Source organism: Drosophila erecta, unplaced genomic scaffold (assembly GCF_003286155.1).
Source record: "Drosophila erecta strain 14021-0224.00,06,07 unplaced genomic scaffold, DereRS2 tig00000000-arrow-pilon, whole genome shotgun sequence".
Taxonomy (NCBI): domain Eukaryota; kingdom Metazoa; phylum Arthropoda; class Insecta; order Diptera; family Drosophilidae; genus Drosophila; species Drosophila erecta.
In genome coordinates this window covers 12,600,354-12,624,966 of record NW_020825194.1, presented here as the reverse complement: position 1 = coordinate 12,624,966, position 24,613 = coordinate 12,600,354, and the positions used below count along the sequence as shown (strand labels likewise).

Genomic DNA, 24,613 nt, shown 5'->3' with positions numbered 1-24,613 from the left:
AGGTGTCCATTTGGAAACGGCAACCGCCAAATGACATTAAGAGGAATTCCAGCTGACAATGTCGAGCGGATTAGCAGGGTGTGCAAAAATGCACTCAAGCCGCAAGCCTTCCGCCATTTCAGTCTATTTCAGGCTATTTCAGTCCATTTCTTGGTGGGTGAGTGGCTGGTTAAGTGGGTGGTTGGGTGGTTGGGTGGTTCGGTGGGTGTGGAGGTCACCGTGCTCATCATCCTTGGCCAAAACGAACAGCAAAACAAAACACCGGCTTCAGCAAAGTCGGGCAAAAACGTGCCAAAATCGGTTTGAATGGCAAATGCTAGGCGAAAAATAAGGGCGGATCCAGAAGTTAGTTGTTTCGCTTCAGAATTGTTAATTCTATTGATTAAATTAAAATACAGGGTATTTCTAAAATCACATGTTATAGAGATAAGACAGCCATATGACGTGTAATAAGGGTTGTATTCAAGTCTGATCAGCAAATTAAAAGAATAAGTTGTGAATTATAATAGTTGGTTAATTGCAAATGAATTAATATGGTTTCTACCACAAGTTTCTACCCGAGATGAAATTGGCATAAAAAATTTAATAAAATATATTTTTCCCACTTTTGTATTCTTTTATGTTTTCAAGCGGCTAATTTACTCATCGCGAACTGCAGAAGCAACCCTCTCGCATGCATAGATGCATTTGCATAGCCAATGTCAGTTCCATTTATGCCATTGGCTCGCCTTCGTTTTGCATTGCCGTCCGTTGTTGCCCCAAGGTTGCATGCACCATATTATGCCATACTATGGGGGTGCGATCTTGCCGCTATTTTGTTTTTTTTTTTTTTTCATTTTTTGTGCTTGCCACTGATAACCGCAACCATCGACTAATGATATGTATGCAATCGCCAGACTTCTGAGACCTGTGCACCTGTGCAGCAAGTATCTGAAAAGTCAGGCGAGCGTGTTGCATCAGCGAAAAACCAGCTACAAAACATGACAAACAATTAAAAATGCAACTTTTGTGATATTGTTGTTGTTCTGGTTTCGTTCGGACAGGTACTTGTTGTTATTTTTGTTGTTTTTACACACTTACACTTACGTGAAAAAAACAAATGCCGGCAATGGTTGTTAATTTTACTCGTTGAAAGTTAATAGTTTTATTTTTGTTATCATGACAGTTGAACGCAAATAGCGCAGACAGCGCGGGGCGCTTGTTGCACAACTTTTATACGAACAGGCTGCGCGTGTTGTTTGCATTATTTACTATTTGGTAGTAGTGTGTTTGCTGTTACTGTTTTTCCTATTTTCCCCTTCTTATTTTATTTCCAAAACTACTCTTGACCGAGACTGCGACGCCGGCGTACCCAATTGGAGCGTTCAACACATTTGGGGCAAATTTGGGGGCACTTTACCTTTAGGAGTGCCAAAATAAACATCAAGTTAAGCTTCATGGTTCAAAGGATGCTTACCTGGAAGTAGAAGAAAAAAGACGGGAATGAAACATTTACTTTGACTTCCATCTGCGCAGCGTAAATATATTACTAAGGCCAACTGTATTGACCATCTCCAATGGAATTTTGAAACATACGAGTATAGATAGCACCTTGAGCTCTTCCATTTGTATATTTATGTTTTCCCCTTACGAAATTCTTGGTTGCCATGTAAAGACACGAGCGGTAAAAAACTTTGACTGAATATCTGCCCGATATATTGTTTGTACTGCCAAGTTTCCGCAGCCCATTTACAGCTACATAACTAAACAGAAACGAGAACTCCACAAAATGCTGTCTAATACAATTCACCTTGAATAGCAATGAAAACGAAGGGGAATAACTAACAAAACTTACACAAAACTGATAAAGAGCGAAACCAACAACAACAACAAAAGAATGTGGAATTAGACAAGTATTCAAAGAGTTGTAGAGGGCAGCGATTGATAAATAAATTGAAATTGAAATTGAAATCAAGTAGTCGAGATACATACTTGTGTTTCCAAATATTTCCGAATGACACCATCACAATCAACAATGTTAACATGGACCGCAAATGGGAAAAGTATTTCACTTGTTATTTATTATGAGTTTAGTTCGTTTTCGCCAGCAGTTGAAACTAAAACCCATATACCACAAAAGCCCCAGCCCTGCCCTTTAGCATAATGCCAATCAACTATATACACACACGCACACGCACACGCACACAATGACAGCCTAATTTATGAAATTAACAAAACGCACAGTGGCCGCGATAAAAAACAGGCTAACCAGCTACATAAATAAATAATAAAATAAACCACAAGCAGCGAAAAAAATAGAACATGTAGCATGGAGCATGGGCCCTTATTTATTTACAGTGAGAACATTTCGTATGGCGCCCCAATCAGCAACTCACCAAAAGGTGATAGTGTGTGCCCAGTGGGCGTTGGGAACGTTGGGGGCGTGGCAGATCGGGGGCAGAGAGGCAAACGAGTGCTGATGTCGGTAATCAACCTTGAATTCGTTTTATAAGCGCCTACACACCACCATACACCACAAAACACGCCGAAACCTAAACCGAAAAAAGCTCCGACGAAGCCAAACGCAAAACGGAAACTATGTAAAATGGCATTAGAATCGCGAGATACTTAGCGCTGAGAGCCAGCAGCTTCCAAGCCCAAGTTATAGATATTTTCAAATCAAATTTACATTTTACCAACATGCCCGGATTTTCAAACCGTGATGTCGTAACAAACTTGTTTCCTTGTTGGTTTTTTCTTAAGTTTTCTGTAGTGGCCTGTCTGCCACTCAGGTAAAATCGGACGTCACACGCATCGAGTTTTCTGCTCGAAAATGAAAAAATACAAAAATGAAACTATGCTGTGGCTCTCGGAATAAATAAAATCAACATAATTCAAACATAATTCTGAAGCTCAAGCAAAGGCACGTGATGGCCGCATGCAAAGTGAGCTAAATATATATTTATCTGTTTTTTGTTTATTTGTGTGTCTGTGCGACTGGACAGGCTAGTTGAACCAATCTCGAGTTTGGCCAAACTTTGGCTTTATGTTTTCCTATTGTGGATGAAATATATAAGCCAGAGCCAACCGTTTTGTTGATTGTCCAAGGCTGTGCATTGAAATTCAAGGCGTGCCGCCACTCATTAAAATTTATCTACGTCATAAATTGCCCAACAAAAAAGAGCCCACCAAATTATGCATGTTTCATGCAAAGCTACCATTTGCCATTTGCATGGCCGTTGTAAAAATATTGGGCAACGGTGCGTATGAGCGATATCTGCCATGTGTTGATGAAAACATCCGAGAATACCAACTAATTGTACTGCCACACAAAACAAGCCTATTTTAATTGCACATTTTAACTGATGCTCTGGATTAGCAGCGACAGACGAAATTGTATGCTAATTGAATGAAGAACTTTCCCAAATTAAACCCATACAACGTAAATGACAGGTATGAAAACAGATTAACACTGCTTTTTATTTCCTTTACTCTCTGCTGTTTTCATGTCATTGCTCTAAACTCTCTGATTCGAGCAGCTAAATTTGTAAATATTTTGATGGCCTGATGGACAAAGTGCCACTGACTGATTGACAAATGCAATCTTGCATTTGATTTGAAATTGTTACTGGGCGCGATATCAAAGTATGCCAAAATATCACTTGGGGCCTAATTAATGGCAAAGAGCAGTGGAAAATGTCCAAATGTTTAGACAGCTGTGTTAATAGAAACAGTGCTATTTATTTGCATTTTCATCCAAGACAAACAATATTTGTATCCAAGCAATTTGAAAGATACACATATAAATCTTTATTTATAATTTATATCAAGATGGCTTTATAACTATTGCCATGCCGTTAATTCTGAAACGCTTTTAATGCACTTTACAGTTGAATATGCAAACAAAAAACACACTGTGCATCGCTCGCCGCATTTGTTTTGCAAAAACAGAACAGGCAAAAGGCAACGAGCAGGTTAACTAAAAATAAGCTCATTTATTGCTGTTTTGCCTCCGTGTTGCTTTTGTTTCACCATTTTTGCTTTGTCTTCCGATGCACTGAGGAAAACGGAATGGGTGCGAGTGCAGCGGCGAGTCCCCGTTCACCTTCCGCAGGCGGTGGCACATCCCCGCCCCGCCCCCTTAAAGCCATCTCAATGCCAACGGCTTTAAGCTCAAAGCCTATCCGAGTTGTTTCTTGCCATTGCGCTTATTTTGTATCTCAGCGATACATTTTGTTGCTGTTGCTTTGCTTTGCTTTGCCCGCTGTTGCTTTTGCTTTTGCTTTTGCTTTTGCTATGGCCACTTGCAGTTGTCATTGCGGTTGCCGCTTGCGCTTGGAAAATTGGGTTATTGGGTCATGATTCAGTTCGAAGCAATAGCATGCCAGCCACAACACAACACAACACAACACAACACAATCGCCTCGATTTGTTTTTCGTTTTTGCCAACCAGCCAGTGAGTGGGCTGTCAACAAAGCGAACTTGTGGATACATTTTCAGCTACTGTTTGCCGGCTGCAATTTAAACACGAATGCTGCCCCCAGACTCCAGCGAACTCATCGAAATCCCAATACCAATCCCAATCCCAATCCCAATCCCAATTGCAATCGCAATTCCATACCATCCCCAATCCGAAACCCAGCCAGAGTTTTGTGTGCCTCGCTTTGTATCTTTCTAATTGACTTCCCCCTTTTGTCTGGCCATTGTCAGCGATGTTGTCGTTTTCATTGAAGTTGCTGCTGTTGCTGTTGCTGTTGCTGCTGCTGATGTTGCTGCTGCAGCTTGCTGCTGCTGTCGTCGCCGCTGTCGTCGCTGCTGTCGTCGTTGTTGGGGCAACACTTGACACTAATTAGGCCACTCTTTGTGCGCCTGAGCTTGCCTTGCATTATCTGCAGCTGAGCTGAGCTGCCGCTCTATGCAAATGTTTTCCTCCTCCGTTCGCCTTTCAATTAGCTGCCATCTAAATATGTATCAGAGCATATTTACTTGGCACTTGGGTCAGATAAGCGCTATATGCATGCACTGCACTGTACTGCATGTGAACATGCACATAGATGTACATATATCAAGTATATGTGCATATAGGAAGAGAATCGAAATAGTTCTCATCGAGTGCGAGGTGCAAATAAACTACGCAGCTAAAAATACAAACAGATACAGTATCTCAATCAATTCTATTATGCTCGACTCGCAGTAAATCACTCGCAGACAAATTGATATTGTAATTTTCTCAACTCGGAGCATCCAAACAAATTCCTGTACACTGAAACGAATTGGTTCTCACAACATTGATCCATCTAACTTGGAATTCCTCCAGCATTATTTCCTATGGTGATTTGTTGTATTCGCAAAATTCACGGTTTTCTCGGCGTGCATTTAGTGTGCCATTGACCAACATTTTGCCACCACCGCCTTCACGGCTAACATGTAAAATCGTACAAGTCTAGAGATGAAAATAAGAAATGGTCAGGAGAACGGAGGACAACATGGGCCATAAATTTCAATCAAAAAGTCTGCCAGCAGCAATTAAATTGCGCAATTTTCGCCCTGCTTTTTTTACGACCAGAGAATTTTTTCGGCTGCAATGAGAATTTGATTTTCTGGCTGAAAGATTGAGACCCGGCATTAATAAACACATATATATCTATGTATATATACATATATTCAAATTATGTGGGTGATGGATGGCGTCGATGGGACTTGGAAATAATTCATCTGGGAAATGCGAAAAGCAGGTTATTATTCACACCCAGCAACCCAGCAGTTCGCACTGATTTGCCCAACTGCAAATAGATATTCATGGTGGAAACATCACATCACAGGTACACACTGAACGACTCACAATTGCATAATGACTTTGGCAATTGCCACATTAGCATATCAAATATTTCTGTGGGCGTCTCGCATAGTTTGTATCTTTTTAGTTTTTTTTTCAGTTCGAGCTGCCCCCGAATCGGAATCAGAAAACGAAAACATAAAAACACATTGTAGCACTGACACCAAATAAATTTGCAACTAGAAACTGCAACTTTTGGACTTGGCTTTAATTTCGTTTCAGTTTTTTTTAGTGTGACAAGGCAAGGGGCTAAATTTGTTTCCCAAAAGCGTCTAAAACCGGGGAGAAGCTGCCAAAGTAGCACACAGCAATTTTTGTTTGCTTTTCGAGCTATTTCGTGTGTGATGCAAACAAAACGAAGCGAAATGTAGAAAAACAAAAAAAAAACAAAAAGCCACAGCGAATGCAGCCAGCCAGTGACACACTTAACTTCCAAGTTGGTCACCCTGTCGGCTACGCAATATTCGTGATTCGTACTGCATTTGGAATTTAAAGAGGCACAGATATGCATGCATGTGTGTATGCTCAAAGGAAGCACTTCAGTGCCACTCCCCTTCTAAGCACGAACTCAATCAACTTCATGTTTTGATGATATCTGCGTGCCCCTTTCCCTTTCCCTTTCCCTTACCCATTCGCTTACCCATTCCCGTCGAGAAATGTATGTCATAATTTCGCCTGGTTTCTGGTCCCTGGCTTGTTTGCTCACCCCGTGTTTTTGGCTTGTTTACTTTGGGAATTTGCATGCAGCGCCTGCCGTTTTTGGCCATAACAACAAGTTTGCCCTGCCGGCATCGAACCATTTGACCCATTTCGCCTGCCAACCGAGTGAAACATTTTGTTTGGTTCGAGCAACTGGGTCAAATAGGGCCTATGGTCGCCACCCCCTAAAAACATTGATTAATCAATCCCCTCCCCCCGCTTTTATCTTTTCCCCCGCCCTCGGGCATTGTAAACAGAAAGCTAATAGATGATGGAGTTACAATCACAGGCAGCTGACAGCTTCCCAAGAAGCAACCAGCCGGGTTATTTCGTCATTGGCCAAATTGACGATGGATGGTCAACAAACCTGGGAAGCACCCGGCAACCAAAACTCGACTCAAATTGCTTCCCAGTCGAGTCATTGTCTCATAGTTATTTGGTCATTTACTTATTTGTTGTTCTTCGTTTTCTCAGTCGAGTTTCTTGACCGGAAGACCGGCATATTTTTGGGACGAGAGCCTATAGTTAAATTAAGTCTGACACGTATCCAGATCCAGATTTGACTTTTTATGACGGTTTTACCATTTAATGGACTTCTTCTTCATTTTCATAGTCTTACACTCGTATGGTTTCTGTTTTGATAGCCGGCTACTCGCTTTTCGGTATTTTACGTTTTGAATGGCGTTTCGAAAGAATTCCCCAGCACAAGATTGGATTCAAATTACGATTTTTAGGCTTCGTTGGACGCCACCACACACACACACACACACACACCAACCAAATAAAAAGGAACCAAAAACCCGCAGACAGAGAAAGCGAGACAGCGCGACTGCGTTAGAGGGAGAGGGGCAGACAGTGGTAGAGGAGGCACAAGGAGCGAGTTCGTTTGCCTCACGTTCAGAGCAGCCACCACCAAGTTTGTTGACCTTCATCAAAATCTGGCGAGGGCAAGAGGCAGACACAACTCTGCCGCAGACCCGACAAAAAACATTATAATAATAAAACAACGCAAAGGATCACCTGTTGCTGCAGCTGCTCTCTGAAAGAGATGGGCATATGGCGTGCGAGAGAGACGGCGCGAGGGTGAGGTTAAGCACAAAGAGAATCGGTGGAGGACTAGGACTCCTCCACTTGTCTGGCTCCCAAATTTGTTCACAAGAAAATTTGATAAATAGATTAAAATGATAAAAGAAAATTCCCAGCAAACGTTTCAAGCCACAATACAAAACTGGTATAACATCAGTTCTCAACAACAGTAAAAATGTATGATGTAGTTTTCCATTCAAAGGTAAGTGCCAAATTATGCAAACAAAATCGTCACACTCCAATCAAAACCTACTCAAGGCTCAACTGCAATCAGTTTATTCGACTCACAAATTATTACATAATTCCATAATCGGCAATCAAAACGAAGAAGCGGAGAGGAGACAAGTGCCAAAGACTGCAGCTGGAATTCCAAGCGATTTAAACAGCACAATTACGGGCGATTTAAAACGCACTCGACGGGCGAGGAGGCAGCGGAATCGATAATATGTAAATGCGTTTGTTCCCCTGCCGAAATGAACCGAGAACCGAGAAAACAAAATACACAAAACACAAAACAGAAACACTGCGACCCAAACAGTCGAAATACTCGAACGGGATCAACGGCACTCGTTCCCGAAAGTTGAATAACCCAAATGGGCGTATAAACAAAATAACAAAAAACCAAAAAAAAAAGAATCCGAAAAGGAAAAAGTAGAAGCACCGGGAGAATGTGTATAAAAATGCAGGAGCAAGTAGCAGGGAAAATAGGTCGGGAGCGGGGTATCATTATGCCTCTAATAATTCCAAGACCTATTTATGCATAATGAGTCACAACTGAGCATAGCTTACTACGAGTGAGGCGCCATGAGTAATACGGAGTTCTCTGTCAGATGATCATGATGAACAGGCCGATGATGAAACTTTGGATGAACAAGCACATCGATCGGTGAGCACAGCACACATATGTATGTATATGTAACACATACGAGTTTAACCCCCAGCCAAAGAATTTGGGGACAATAAATGATAGCACAGCGTGGGGCTTACCCTAATATCACACAATCAACTTGGCTGCGTTTCACATTTCAGCAGCAGCTATGCTCCCCTATACTTCTTATGCACATATTATCGAGCATATCCAGTTGCATTTCCTATGTACATACATACATGCGTACATCAACACACCCCGCATTCGATTCAGATTGGTTTCGAAGGACCAAAGGATTCCCTGCCGTCCCTTTATATCATTCATGTCTCAATACGGATCTGGGAATTTATGCGAGAGTTTCCTGTTTCAATTAAATTTTATTCGAGGCGATAAAATTTTACGAGGCTTCATTGTAGCGCAGAATAAGAGGAAAAATTGTCAAGAAAATGCCAATGGTGGTATTACTGTCTGTTTCTCATTTGCCACATTCGCATTGCTATGCGCACTTCTTTTTGCTTCGTTTGTGGCCAAAAAACTTTTGGCAAAAAAGTAACTGTTATGGCAAGTGCTCAAGGAATTTCTGCATTGCTTCAATTAATATCTGAATGGGAAACGATGAAACGACAAAACGACGACGTCATCGCAAGCAACCCCAAGTGACTAATGCGCCGGCGAAGTGAGTGTTCTATATTTATCCCGTGACGTCGTAGGCAGTGTTTATGGCCCACACAAACGCCCATCCGCCCACGGGTAAGTGAAAATGGAATGGAAAATGGATGGAGTTGTGGGTGGTGGGTGCTGGTTGGCGGGTGGCGGTTGGCGGGTGGCGGGCTAATAACACCCACCGAAATGGCCGAGAGGCAGGGCCTCGGGACATTTGGCAACTAATCGCCTCGTAAATACGGCACTGCAATGGAACTGGCACGGATAATCCAGTGGCGACTACAATGCGAAAGGCAGAGCAAATAAAGCAGGGTCAAATGAATCCGGCCTTTTCGAAAGTGTGATAAGCACTCGGCGGGTAAAGTGCTACGTAAGCAAACAAACAAGCGAGCAAACTCGCTCGCTCACACCGACATTACGTATACGCAGCGAGCAATGATGACGACACAAATTGACAGTGAAACGGTAGCATTGTCACTGGCGTACTCGATTGCCAGCCTGGACCACTGGCTATGGCCGGCTGCCAGGGAATCTCCATTAGTGGGTCATCCCCTTTCGAGGGACGCCCCTGTCAACGCCCCCTTTGGAATTTGTATATGGCCAAAATGTAAGAAGTATGCCAGAGAGCCAGACAAAGCAAAGGCAATGAAGCGAATTTGATTGTTATGTGAGGTGAAAACTGTTAAAGTCAAGACAAAGGCGGGTTTAGTGATGTGAAATGGAACGGTGGGTACATTAAAACCTTTTTCCATACTTGCATTACTTGTAAATAAATGGTGTTGATAAAAATCTATTCTAATATTGTTGGTTTATTTCTTGGCCTTTTGACATCTCTCGTGATCTATTATTGTACTGCCCTATTATTTGTACTGCCCACAATGCTGGATCTTCCCCAATCTATCTGGTATCCGATTTAGGTACAGTACCCACCCCATCGCTGTGTGGGCGGCAAGGGGAGAAAATGGGCGTCCCTATTTAGGTTGTTTTGCATGCTGCACGAAACTCATTCAAGTTAATTTAATCGCGTAATTTACGCATGATTGGCATCGAAAACGCGTGAAGACATCGGTCGGGTGTCGGCTCAAAAGCTTCTTCTTTTCCCCTCATCTCCCCCATCCATTCCATTCGTTTGGCGGTGTAGCTTTCGAAATGTAAATAAACGAAAATAGAGACCAAATGCTGGGTTTCCGGGAGGGGTGGGGGAGGCGAGGTTTTGGGCGATGACGTCGCCATCGCGCCTACGCGACCGAGGGAAAAATGAAAAGAAGAAGCCTCGACATAAACAAAAAAAACGACCGATTCGAAATACATACAAATACACACACCCATACAGACAGAAGCACAGAAAGGGAGAGGGAGCATAGGGCCCAACATAACGGTGAGAAAACAAAATGGCGACCATATTGCGTTGTAGTTTTTCGGAGCTTGGGAGGCTGCCATTTTGTTTTTGGCGCCATCTCGCCCCCACCCCGGTTCTCTCTCTTTCTCGCCACCGGGTGCGTAAGTTTCGTGTTTTTTTCACCGTATTTTTTTTTTTAACTTTGGCGGTCCAGCCGGCTGGTGGATTGACGGATTGACTGGCCGACTGAGTGAATGAATGAATGAATGACTGAATGAATGAATGAGAGTCTGGCAGACGCTGCATTCGAAATGCGGTAGAAAGTGGCCACAGGCGGCGGCTCAGCGGTAGAAAGTGTGAAGTTTTCAACTTTTTTTTTGCCAGCCACCGGTATTATGTTGGTATTTAGCAGTGATTTAGATATGGATTAAAGCACAGTCCAAAAATAATTTCATTTGCTGGTCTAAAAATATACACTTACTATAGTTTTAGTGATCAATATGAAATAAACAGCAATAAGTGTCTTTAGATGAGAAAAAAACAAATATTTATAAATTATTGTTTTTGTATTAAATCAAGTACCTGATATTACTATCAAGTTATCAAATCCTAAGCTGTTAAGAGCAATCTGAACTTGAATAAACATCGTAACTTAAGTGGCTTTGGTGGCCGTTACCACACAACTCTTTTTACCTCAAAAGCAATTATCCCCCAAATCAACTTTCATAACAGTGGACTTGCAATGGATCTCCGTCCTCCGTACAATCCACCAACTGGGGGATTCAATTGACCATCCGAGGAGAACTCGTCCGTCTGTCCCTGATAAGCCGCATACGATAAGCGTGCAAGATTTACTATCGCCTTGCTTTTCAGGGATTTCCAGCTTTGAAATGCGCCTGCCACTTGAGCTGCGACCTCGGATCGGCAGATGCCGTTGATTCCCCCCGGGTGCAAGTTGCTGCTGTCAATTGCACATCAGCGCCAAAGGGGTTGCGGGGGATGGGGGATGTAGCTGGAGCTGTGGGGCAGGAGTGGCGGATAGTGGCAACAAATTTGTGAAAATCAACTCAACTGCTTGCTGCTGCCACACAGAAACTAACCAGTGCATAGACCCCATATACCTGTTAGTTTATCGTTTAGTTTAAGCGCAGTTTTATATTGATAATATTGATAAATCCTGTTTTATGCATTTTATAATACATATGCAATTATAAATTTTGGCACACTAACATATCACCAACTGAACCTGGAATTAATTGATTCGTTGTCAATAATCTATTTATTTGTAGTAATTATCTTCTAAATGCTACCTAAATTATAGCCGCTCATTAAGCTAGCATATCAAATGGATAAATGATAGCGCTTTAATAAAATCAGTTTGACCCTTGTTAACTGCGCTCGTTATTTATCAGTGAACTCATTGTTTTGTTTCAAATTACAATCAATTTGGTTGCTAGTTCTTTGGTGCAGGGGAAATTGTTGCAGCTCAATGGCAATGGAATGCAAAGGCAACCCCAACCTCACCCCTTACTTCACGCCTTACTTTTTCGCAGCGAAGAAAAGCCAGAAAAAGCGACGAAACATTTTAATTTGATTAAATTTCATGTGACCCAAATACCGGAAGCAGTTATTCTCAGTGCCCTAGACGAAAGTCCCCAACCCACCGCCAACCGCCCACCGCCTACCGCCTACCGCCCACTGACCTCCACCGCCACCCAATTTTTGCCCCCCAGGAAGAGTGACAATGGCCTCGCATTACGGAGAGCAACAAAAAAAAAAGAAAAAAAGGCAAGGGAAAACGCAGAGAAGCGAAATGGGTGCAAAACAAAATCAAAATTGTGATAAAAGGGGGGAATATGGAAAAGCGGTTAAGGGTGAACTCAGAGGGGGGTGCTAAATGGGCGCGGGGGTGGTGTGGTGCATATGGGGGGTGCTGAATTCTGGTTGCGTGTGTGTGTGTGTTTGCTCGGCGCAAACTGGTGACGTTGACATCTTATTTTATTTTATACATTTTTCGGCTTTGCTGTGCCACATGAAAAGCAATTTTCATGCGTGGCTTCTTCTCCTTTGTGTGCGTTTGTGCGTGTGTGCGTGTGTTGGTGTGTTTGTCTGCGAGTGTGCGTGCTTCCGCTGACAGAATCAAATGGAAACCGAACCCAAAGAGCCGGTTTTTCTTCAAAGCGAATAATATACAACAACAAAAAGTATACTTATAAAAAAGAGGCTCTCACACGCACACACACACACATACGCACACACCGGCAAACTGAGCGTGCGTAAAGTGCGTAACTGTTGTTAATAAGAAACGGGTTTGCTTTGGGCTCCTCTATTGCCATCTCGCTCTGGCCGCTTAGCTGGTGTGTACAGCTGTTTTCTGTTTATCTCGCACTTTCCGCCTCCTCTTTACATTCGTATTTTTGTTTACGTTCTGTGGCACGCACACGAGACCACGACACGCACACGACTCCCCCCGCCCACTCACCCATACCATTGCGCCTGAGTATCTGCAAGTTGGTCGTATCCGTATCCGTATCTGTATCTGTATCTGAGTGTTGTACTTTCTGCTGGGGGGAACACATTTTCACACTTTGCGCATCTCTTTCTGCCTATTTCGAATTTGATTTTTTTGGTTGGGGAAAACCCTCTATGCCTTACTTAATCACCAAAACTTCAACTTCATCGCTTTCACTTTTAAATTAAGTCATAATAAAGCCAAGCAAATAAAGCCTTATAACGCACATAAAAAGTCGAAAAAAAATCGTAACCTACTTTCGTGTGAATAAGATACTGCGCAAAAAATGATCGAAGACCAATAATTAAAGCTCTCGATTTTTTATTTTTTATTCAAACTGGACTTTTTGTATATAGCCCTTGAAGCTGTTCCGCAATCCGAATCAAGTCTATTTTTGCCAATTTTTTTATGACGCTCATAATAGCAAAACATAGCCTTCCGGGTGGGGAGATAACCAAAAACTGCAGTCTTTGTTTAAAGTTAAAGGCAATTACTAGTTGATACTGGTACGATATCGTGTTATCTGAATACTTGTGCCATTTTTCCCACAAAACTTAAGCTAAAACACTTGGGTTCCGATTCTTGTTTTGTTATTTTCTCGCTGCTCGCTGTCTTTCTTTCAGCGTTAATCAAAACCCCATTTCAAACTGACCCACATACCAAGGTGGCATGTACCCAAAACGCCAGACTCACCCAGACATATTCGAAAAATCAGGTGTTCGTGTGTATAGGTTTCTTTGTGTCTGTGTGAATATCTGGTTGAGCTTGTGCTGAAAGGCCGCTTGAAAAAGCTAAAAGGCGCTGCTTTGAAATCAACACAAAAAATAACAAAAACCAAAACCCAAACGAAACTGAAACTGAAACCGAAACAAGCTATAGGCATTTTTTGAAAGTCGTTTCGAATTTTTGGTTTGGCAATCGCTATTCCCTTTTGATTGCTCCCATTTGTGAGTCATGAAGAAATTAACGCTATGACAGCAGATCAAGACCACGACCAAGACCAATGGTAATCCAAAACCAGCAAAAGGACAAGTCGTTCAACCTGCGAAAAGGTCACCGAAGCAGCAAAATACCGACCCCAAAAAATAATGAAATAACACAAAGGCCAAACGTTTTACTCCCTCGAATTTATAGCTTCCAATTGGAGTGCTGCATTATTTGTTGTCGGGCATCATAAATTGCCAAAAAGCGGCGACTTTCTACCTGAAAGATCTACGAGTAGTCGGCAAGGTCGATTAGTCATTAGAGTGCAGCACCCTGACCAGTATCAATACCATACCATACCAATGTCCAGAGTTTTCAGAACCGAAAACCCAAACCCAAAACTCAAGTGGCCTGGCACTCAGTTTTTTCCCCGGCCAGTTTAGTCAAACAAAAAACGGAAAAACCGAAAAACGGCATACAGGCAAAAGGAACAAAAAGGGGAATTTATGTTTTTGCCGGTATCATAAAACCATAGCAATGCACCGAAAAAGAGACGGGTAGACAGGCAGAACGGGAGTGTGAGGGGTTAGAGGATATCCCTGGGCAGGTCGTTAGCCGATTTCGATGCCCCGGGACATGGTTGAGCAGTGGGTAGTCCTGCAACGGATAGAGATATGGGATATGGAAGCAGGAGCAGACATGCCCAGCCAGGACTCGGATCGGCCATGCCCAAATGCCTCAGATGATCGAGACCCTTGATAAGCGATCGGCGAGCTAATGGATTTAGCAAAACAAATACACAGAGGAAAGTTTCTGGCCAAATCCAATTATCAGCTTACAACACGAGGAGATCGGGGCAAAAGCTCCTGAGAAACTTGATTGATTTCGGTAGGCGAGCGGTAGTTACAAATGAACTGCTACCAGCTGGCCGAAATGCGCTTTTGGCCGGGCCAACAAAATGGGTCGCTGTCGAAAAGTGAGAGGCCAGAACGCGGTTAAATATATTTGCTTTCAGCTTCTGCTTTTTTCTTTTCTTTTCTTTCTGTTTTTTTTTTTTTTTTTTGGGTCCGCAATGAAAGTAAAAAGTGAGTTGGAGAAATGGGAGCAGCAGCACTTGCGTGCGTGCATACACATACGAGTATGTAGGTATGCATGTACATGTACAAGAAATCACTTGGCAATGTCAATTTCAATGCCATTAAAACGAATTTCGTTTTAAATGCAAAACACAGGTAGAACGGGAGATAACGAGGGTAAAAACTACAAATTACCCTGGGCGGAAGTGCCAACACAAATCGGAGTGGGCTACCCGTCTTTAGACCGCAGTCTTGACAAATTATACCCGACATTTTGGCCGGCAGCTGAGCTTAATTCTTGGCTGGCCTCCATTAAATGAGCTTGCAAATTATATGCGCTGCTGCTCCTGCTGCTGCTGGACACTTGATTCATGGCCCGGCTATTATACGTCATCGTAATTGAAATGTGACTGGAAATGGACGTGGAAATGTAAATGCAAATGAAAATGGAGATGACGATGACGATGACGATGACGATGACGATGACGATGGCGTTGGCGCTGGAAATGCGTGCAACAAGTTTCTCGTTTGAAATAACCTTAGAATTAATTGCCTCACGTTTCCGACTCAAACAAAAAAAAAAAAAGCAGAAAACAAAGGCAACTGTTCAAGTTGAACCGAAAAACAAATTTTGGTTGGAGCCAAACAAACACTCGCACACACACACACACACGTGACCATCACATGCCAGCGAGGACAACTATTGATAGATGTAACAAATTTCCCCACCCCCAATTGTCAGTTCGGTTTTTTTTCGATTACAAAAGCAGCAGCAGCAAAAAAAACAAAAATGGAGGAAAAAAACACAGCAAACAAAAAAAACAATTGTTGATTGACTTACAACATAGCAGCGACGAACTTGAGCTCTTCACTTTTCTAGTTATTTTCGAATTTGCGGCTAATGATGAGGTCATAGGAGTTGGAGCTTGTAAGTCGCACGTTTTCATACGACTCACATTACCATAGCTGATTATGCCAAAAGATTCCGATTCTGATTCCAATGCCGATTCTGAATCTGATTCCGAGGCTTTTCAGCCCCGTCACCGATCGTAAAAGCCAGGCGAGCGAACTAAACAAGCTGCGATAGATACATTTTCAGTGTTTTCCCCTTTTGGGCAGCACATAAAACTCGATCGGGTCACAGTACGGGTATCTGTATCTGCTGGATACCAGATACCATATACCATATACCAGATACTAGATACTGAACAGTGAACAGTGAACACCGAATGCTGAGCACTGCATACTGGGCACAATGGGCCGTCATCGGGCTGGGGACAAGCCCACACATCTGGCCGCCTGCTAGCTCTGACAAATTTATCGACTCGCCGCCACACGGAAAAGATATGCGCAGCTGACTTGGCATTGAGGAGCACGTATCTGTATCTGTATCTGTATCTCGGAACGTACGGGTACACGGTTGGAAAATCTTAAACAGTGAGCTGATAAACTTTGAAGTTTCTATGCATCTGTTTCAATTTAACCAAGGCCACGAGTTCGGGTAACAATATGCATCGTTTATGTGGAATATGTAAACATCTTGTAAAAGTATTTCTTCCGGTGTATCGCGTCACTCGCATGCAACAATTACAAAGGTTCTAAGCGATTATTAGTCGAAAGAGAAGAAACAACGGGCCGGCAAAAAACAGCAAACAGTGGAAACTGCAAGGGAGAGCCGAGGGTGGAGCAACAGAGATGGCGCGAGGAAGCGAAAGGGACAGAGCACAGCTCGAAGCCGGCTGTTGCATCTCTTTCCCACCGCAACGCAGTCAGCCGGCAAACCGCTTTGGTATTGGTATTGGTATTTGTATCTGTGCGAGCGTCTATCCCACAGATGCATGTGTTCCGCTCATGTAGCTAACTATCTTTGTATCTTTGCCATCTATATGTCTGACTTATGACGCAATTCGAAAAGTTCATCTGATCTTTTTTGTGCTCTGTCCCTCTCTTTCTGGGTATCTCTATCTGTTTCCATCAGCCGGTAGATGTTGTTGTTGCTAAGGCGCGGCCGCAGTCCGTAGAATTAATCTATATAATTAGCTGTAAAGCGTAGAACATCAAGCCATATATCTCTATTTAGCCCTGAATTTCGTAGCGCATTTATTGCAATTGTTTCCCCTCATTTACATTACTCTTTTTTCTCTATATTTTATTGTGGATGTTTGTTCCTCCATCGGAATTCTTTCACGTAACCGAATTCTAAACAAATTTTCATTACGACACGATCTCATCATCATCTCATCCGCAGAACAGCATCGTCGTCATTGCGGCTGTTTTTTCGGGTTTGCGCGTTTGGATTCGGGGCGATTCTATAAATGCCCAAACCGATGATGTTTCACTCTTGAATTATTTTTCGCCGCTTTTATTTATTAATTTTGTTTGTGTTTTTGCCTATCCGTTGAGCAGTTCAACGATTCGAGTGACGTAATGGCAAGGGGGCTGTGGCTGGAGGATTAGCTAGATCATGTGTGTGGGATCAACTTGGGGGAAGAAATTCACGACTGAGCGGTAAAGATGTGTAATAAAGGCCAAACAATAAAGTTTATAAGCTATTGCATTTGTGCAGAGGTATTCAATACGGAATTTCCTAGTCATTTCAGTGCTTCTATATTAACATGGGATCAAAGGGTCTTTGGCAATTAAACGCAACATAAAAGTGCCACCGAGCTCGGGCTTTCTTTGGGCACCGAAGATACGTAATTAAATCTGAAGCCGCTTCAGTTTCTGGTCAATCTAATCTAGGGGGCTCGAACTGGCCCTCAATCGAGAGGGGTTCTCTATATCGGAACGCATGAGCAAGAAGGCCAACACAGAGCGTAACCCAATTACGTGCCAAAAAGCGGAATGCGACCCTCGACAAGTATTTTTTGTGATTTTCTCTTTTTTTATTCGTTGCATAGTTGCACATAGAACGCGATTGCACATACACACACTTTATATACGCGTATGTACACACTATATATCGCCATATCGTACGGTACTGTACGCTGGGGTGCGAGTAAATATATGCTCTGAATACCCTAGTACATAGGCGCATAGATACATATGTATGTACATCTGTCTATGTGCATGTGTATGCTGCTGCGCCCCCAAAAAGGGGAGGGGCATGCTGTGGTGTGGCCAAGTCAACCTTGACACACTTTTCACCGCCCCACAAAGCTGATGATGCTCATGATGATGTGGATGTGGATGTGGATGATGATGACGATGATGACGATGCTGCTGGCGATGATGAACAAAAAGTATCTAAAGGATGCAGAAACTGCCACTTCCCCTGCCTTTTTAGTTTATTGACAACCAACATACAAATAAGGTTGCTTCAAAATATCCATCAAGTAAGAAGTGAATTGGACTTCTATCCAGTATAGTATAGGATGTGCACACTCACCTCATTTCCAACTGTTGTGATCTTGACAATCACCTCGTCCTTGGTGGCGTCGTGCTTGACAACATCGCCGCTCTGCTCGCGTCCGTTGTAGGTGAAGTAGACCCGCTGGCCGGGCTGCAGCTCGGTGTCCATGATGGACCGGAATCCGGGTCCAATCAGATCCGATTCGCGGAACTCCTTGATCATGGCGCTGCGGCGCAGTGCCTGAGCGGGACTGATGTGTACGTTGGCAGCGCGACGCGTTTCCACGATGACCGACGGATCTGTGGAGGATGTGGACGTAGACGTGGACGTGGACGTAGACGACGTGGTCGCGGTTGGGGACTCGACGGCGGTCTTGAAATCTAAACGGACCAAATACCGCGTATCGGCGTTCAGCTGGGCCTCGCCGGGCGCCAGAAAGGTGGGCGGCGGCGGCGGCGGCGGCGAGAGCGGTCCCATGTACGAGGGCGGCGTTTTCACGTCGGATATGGTGCCGGAGTACCAGAGGCCATCCGGACCCTTGGCGCACACCTTGGTGCCGATGATGGAGCGCTTGGCTAAACGGCGGCCGGTGGACATTTTTGTACGTTCGGTTATTCTACTTTTAAGGGGGGAGGAGGGGGGCTATTTAGTTGCCAGCGCTTTAAGACACGCTGGATTTGCTAGTCTTTTTTACGTCTGTTTGTTTGAACTTAGAACTTGAACTTGGCCTAAATGGGTGGCCACATTTTCTCTTCGCACTTTAAACACTTTTGCTTTTTTTTTTCTATTGCACTTGAGTATTTGATTTTGTGGATAAGTGTTGCACACTTCTTTCCAATTAGTTGCACTTTTTGTTTGGTTATTAAACGCACATTGTCTTTTTATTTTTTGTATTATTTTGAGTTTATTGCGGATTAATGGGGGCTGTTTTAGTGGGTTACTTAAGTCTGGCAGACGTTCTTGGTCAGCCGGTACACGTGAAATTGGCCAAGACGGGGCAGTTTCTTAATGATATTCTTGTGATACAGCTCCAGAGAAAAGGTGACGCGGTACAGGAGCCACTGGGGCGGATGAAAATGCGGCTTTAACTTCACATGCTCGGCGTCGCTGGGCGTCTGAATGGCGTGGCAGTTGCGTTTGTGCCTAAGCATAATCCAATTTTGACCGCTTGTAACGTCAGCTTGCAGTTCGAGCTTCCTGCGGGGAAAGTTGATTTGTTTTTCGTTTTTCGCGCTTTTGCCGGTCGTTACTTTTCACTTTTCTCTCAGTTTTCTTGCCAGCACACACACACAGGAACGCACACACGCACACTTATAGACACACACTGGCACAACACAGAGAGCGATATGCGATGCAATTGGCGGCTGCCGCACTGATTTGTTTTGACTTTTAGGTTTTTTGTTTCGTTTTCGCTTGAAAATCGCCCAAAAAACTAAACGGAACACCAGAAGTGGGCCCGTTTGTCTTGGGTTTTTGGCTTCCACTTAGTTTGCTTGGCTTTTCACTTGGCTGTTGGCTATTTTTCAGTTGTTTTGGTTTGGCGGAATGGCCCGAAAAGCGCTTATCGGTCTGCTCCCGAGAGTTGGCTATCAGAGACTGAGGCGAGCGCACCAAAAACGAAACGAAAAGCAAACGGCCAGCAGTTACAGTTACCCACACACACACACAGACGCGCGCTCTCCCTCTCCGGCTCTCTCTGCTTATGTGTGTGTATATGTATGGCAGTGTTTCTATGGCATCTACCTGCGCTCGGAAAAGCAAAATAAAACACATGTGTGTGTGTGTGTGTACGTGTGTTGGGCCTTCCCGCAGCATAAAACTGTTAGAGGAAAACTGCAATTTCCACGGCTAACAGAGTGTCCAAAGCAGTGGAAAATCATATAAATATGCTGTCTAAGTGCGCAGTACTTAATCAACAAAATAACTATGACGCCATCACTGAATGGATGGAGCATAAAAGATGGGGGCAGCATAGGAAAAAAAGAGCAGCATAAAATACTACGCAGTTATAAAAACAAAACCAATCTACAGAGCACTTGTCAACGCATACGCGCATCATAAATGTGCGTGTGTGAGTGCGACTCTCTCTGGTTTATCAACAACAACAGAGCGATAACAGCTGTTGGAGGCGACGCAGCAACAATGTTGCGAAAACAGCTGTTGAACAGCGAACATCAGCCCCAAAACAAACGAGAGAGAGAGAGAGATCGAGAGAGAGAGGGAGAGAGAGAGAGAGTGCGGAATACGGAGTGGGGCAACACTGTTCTTGGATCCTCTTCAAACTTTAGTAGATCCCGGAAATTTTGCTCCCTGAACTACAGGTATTGCATACATTTCAATCCGTGATTACCGAAAATCATATTGCCTACTCTAAGGCGTTGGCCTTAAAAGTCCATAAAAGGTGCTCCTTTTTTTGCAAGCTTTGATTTCCATTACTCTCTAAAAAAAACGCCATTTAAACAGAATTACATTTCAAATGGTTTTAGATTATAACTTACAATCTAGAAATATTGTGTTGCGACTACCTATGAAAGTAAGTCGCAAATGCTTTGTAAATTTTATAGTAGGGCAGCGGAAAAGAGCCGGCCGGTTTAACGATAACGTCACAGAATTTAACAGTTAAAGAGAGCGCTGTGTTGGATGTGCGTGCGTGCGTGTGTGTGTGTGTGAGTGACTGTTTTCCAACTGTGTGTGAGCGACTCACAGCTGTTATGTGCTTTGAAATTCATTCGATTTTGTTTACATCAATTCCAAGCTGGCGCTGTAGATGTGAATATGTTGCTGCGCTGCCGATGGATGTGGATATATGTGTTTCGAGGTTTTCTGGTATTTTTGGGCTCTCTGCGGGCCGAGCATTGTTGTTGCCTTTGGAATGACCTCTGTAGGCATTCTCCGGCAACGTCAGCAAGTGTCGAAGGGCGATGGAAGGGGCCAGAATGAGCCAGAAGGGGGGGCGGTGTTCGTTTATTGCGGGAATGGGCGTTCCAATCTTCAACTCCAATAACCATCACATCCATGAGAGATCCAGAACGCCACGGGACCAAGATTTGCGTAGTTATTGTTCTGGAGTTTCTGCGTTTTCCGCTTCGAATTCAGGGTGGATTTTCTGGGGATTTTCATGCCGCCAGCATTATTGAAGACGTCATTTGCGAACGGAGTGGGAAATCGAGGGAAATGCACTGCGTATTTCCCACTCCATCAGCGCGATTGTTAAGTCAACCAAAAACCGAAATAGAAGTCAAAAAATGAAGGACGGACAGACGGACGGACGAACGGACGGACGGAAGACCTTGCCAGATAGTGCGGAAATACTGCTTACCGCTCTTATCTAGTCGAAAACTCAACTGATTAAAGGCGAAGGGAAAACTTATGTGGGTCTTATCTACGTTGGGCTACACAGAGAAAAAAGCTCCGTCACCTTTTAATACATAATTATGCGGAGAGGGCCAATAACGACGCGAGTTGATAAAACGTAAAGCCTTAAGCTGGAATTTACTTGTATTCAAACTGGTATACTATTGGAAAATCGTAATCCTTTAAAGTTTCAGCTGGTTCGACTGGTATTTTGATATTTGATATGGGTGGGTAAGCGATGATTGCTGATTTCTTCCCCCTTTCAGCCGGAATCGAAGAAGAAGCAGCAGATGAAGCAGAGTGGCGGCCAAGTGCAAAGATGAACTATCTGGTAAATTCAATTAATCATTTCTCCAGTGGAAATTCCGCAGCAGCAGCAGCAACAACAACCACAATACCAACAACAGCAACAACATGAAAACAAATCAACAGAGCGTTACCAGAGCTACAACAAATACGCAGTTACGAAAAGAAAACAACAAAGTGAATGTAAATGTGAATGTGAATGCAATCCACGGATTACAACACCAAAACAGCAAAGGCAGCGAGCGAGCGAAGGAAAACGCAAAAGGCAAGAGGCAAAACCAAAACAAAGCATAGGCGTTAGACGGAGCGAGATGGCGATAGTTGGATACAGAAAACGGAAAACATGCACACACAGATATACAGATGCACGCACACAGTCGCATTGACACATTACCCAAGCTGGAAAATAGGTCAACCGCCAAAGAGAGAGCCATGTAAGAGTGCGCTGTAAGAGAGCGCAATTAGAACGGGAATCGACTGTTAGCTAACAGCGTCCCCAATTCGCTGGCCACTCTGATTGGACTCGCTCCAACAGCAAAAAGTTCTTGGCAGCTGTTGCACTTGAGAATATACGAATGTACATGTATGTACATGTATGTATGTACCCGCTACCCCCTCCCCACTCATTGGCCAACTACCATTTTTCCGATTTTATTCGAATTTTATGAAAATTAAACCGGATTTTCGGTTTGCTTTGTAAAGTTGTAATTATGAGTTTAACCCTTTTTTGTCAGTGTTATTATAGCCGACGGATTTGGCAGGGCGCCGCTTTTATTTCCAACACTCTAAACAATAAAGGCAACTAAACAGTCATATGTAGTTATCATGTGCAATTCACAAAAGGTTGAGTTTTCAGTGGGATAACTTGGACTAAAATTAGTTAACTTTTTTATCAGCTAATTATCCTGCAAGTTCATTGAATAAATCATTTATAGCTTCAAAATATGTACCTTCTGACCTATATATCTTTTCCTAATTATAATCTCGAGTGTATTTTCATTCCCTTCTTTATCACATGCTCATACCCGTAGATATGCGCAATCTTGTGTGTATAAGTGTGGATTTGATTGGATCGCCTTCGAAACCGGATTTTCAAAATATGTATGTCATTCCATACCGTTCCATTCAATTACGCTGATGCCTAGGTATAACCGAAGGTACATATAGGTCCCACAATGGATGGCCTTTGTTGGAAAGAAATCAACTTGAAATTACCCCGATCGACGGACTGAGGAATGGGCGGGCAGTTGTGGGCAGTTGAGGGCAGTTGCCACTGGTGATGACGTAGACAAAGTGCAAGCTGTATGCAAATTAACGACACTGTATCGGATCGGATTAAGTGGCCATATCGGATTTGGATGGGGGTGCAAATCATCCACTGCTCCAATTTGTATAGACTTTTCTTAGACATTTTCGTGGACCAAGAAACCCATACGTCCCTTTAAATGTTATTAACCTATCCCAATTAAGCCGGATTTTCGTACTCTATCACATCATTACGCCATCAACCCCATCAGAGAGCACTCACTAATTAGAATCGCTTGGGTACACCCCCAAAGTTGTGAAGGAACATGTCAAAGTAAGGCAAATGTGCTGTCATGACTGCGAACTTGGACGTGGACATGGACATGAGCCTGGATGGACATGGACATGGATGTTGATGTGGACATGCCACCGACGCCGCGTCGAGTTGTCCATCAGAAAATGTGAGTGGCCAAACATAATGCTCGCACACAAAACAAACAAATCGCAGATGGCGGAAAATCGCCCTTGACTCGAAGTTAGCATATATGTATGTAGTACATATGCTTGGACATCAGCTTTGTCTTGGACTTGGTACTCCCACTCCAAACCAGAAGGCCTTGACATTTGGAGTTGCGTGTTGCGATCATTAGAATGTTTACCTGCTCGCTGTCAGAGTATCTGCTTCTATTTTCAGTTGTTTTTTTCCTTTTTTTTTTTTGTAAATTTTTATTTGACATCCAGGAGGTCGCGAGGGGAGATTCATTTGTACGGAATGGAAAATCAAGTTACCAACGGCCGGCCAACAGGGTCGTGTGATTGATGTGAACATGTCAGCGCGGACATGAAAGTGGACGGCAATGGGGTTTTGGTTTGGGATGCGGATTGCTATTGGGCTGGCAGGAAGCATAAATTGTAGACAAGATGAGCGCAGATACAAGATACATGCTGCTATTACACGACTCACAATCAGCTGCAGATACAAATTTATGTCATGTGCAGTCTGCTCATGTGAATGACAAAAAAGCATCGCCACGGACTGATAGAGTTTTGACAACCGGTTCCACACGGTGAGAAAAGATCACTACTAAGACACAAAGACTAAAGCTCTCCACAGAATGCAATGCAGAGCATTCTTTAAGATCCTTTAGCAAGCTGATTTTTATCTACTTCTTTGATTAATAAATTAGGTAAGTATACTAAAATATCAACTCAAATGGATTTTCATAAAGCTGTAAGCTGAAATTTGTCCATGTGCATTGGGGGTTTTGGAGCTGGGAGCTGGGAGCCTCGTCTGGAGTTGGCGGCCAACCCAACTAGATGGCTGGGGTCAAGTGGCCACCTGACAGCAACTTTCCTTGGCCGTGCCGATTTCAC

The 24,613-nt window shown here is 43.4% G+C and overlaps 2 protein-coding genes across 3 annotated transcripts in view; both read right to left on the bottom strand.

Annotated features, from left to right (window-relative positions):
• The window catches only part of LOC6552210 (zinc finger protein 704), a 120,006-nt gene extending 100,074 nt beyond the window's left edge, over positions 1 to 19,932 (bottom strand). Inside the window, exon 1 of one of the 2 annotated variants that reach the window (XM_001980693.3) lies at positions 18,371 to 19,932. In XM_001980693.3, the coding sequence (XP_001980729.3) occupies positions 18,371 to 18,931 (561 nt within the window). In that variant the 5' untranslated portion in view covers positions 18,932 to 19,932. The remainder of the gene's footprint in view (positions 1 to 18,370) is intronic. The other variant, XM_026979223.1, reaches the window with a different exon arrangement.
• Positions 19,120 to 19,501, bottom strand: LOC6552215. The gene has a single exon (XM_001980698.3). It carries the CDS (start codon positions 19,483 to 19,485, stop codon positions 19,276 to 19,278), a length of 210 nt encoding a protein of 69 aa, XP_001980734.1. The 5' UTR covers positions 19,486 to 19,501; the 3' UTR covers positions 19,120 to 19,275.
• Positions 19,933 to 24,613: the final 4,681 nt, after the last annotated feature.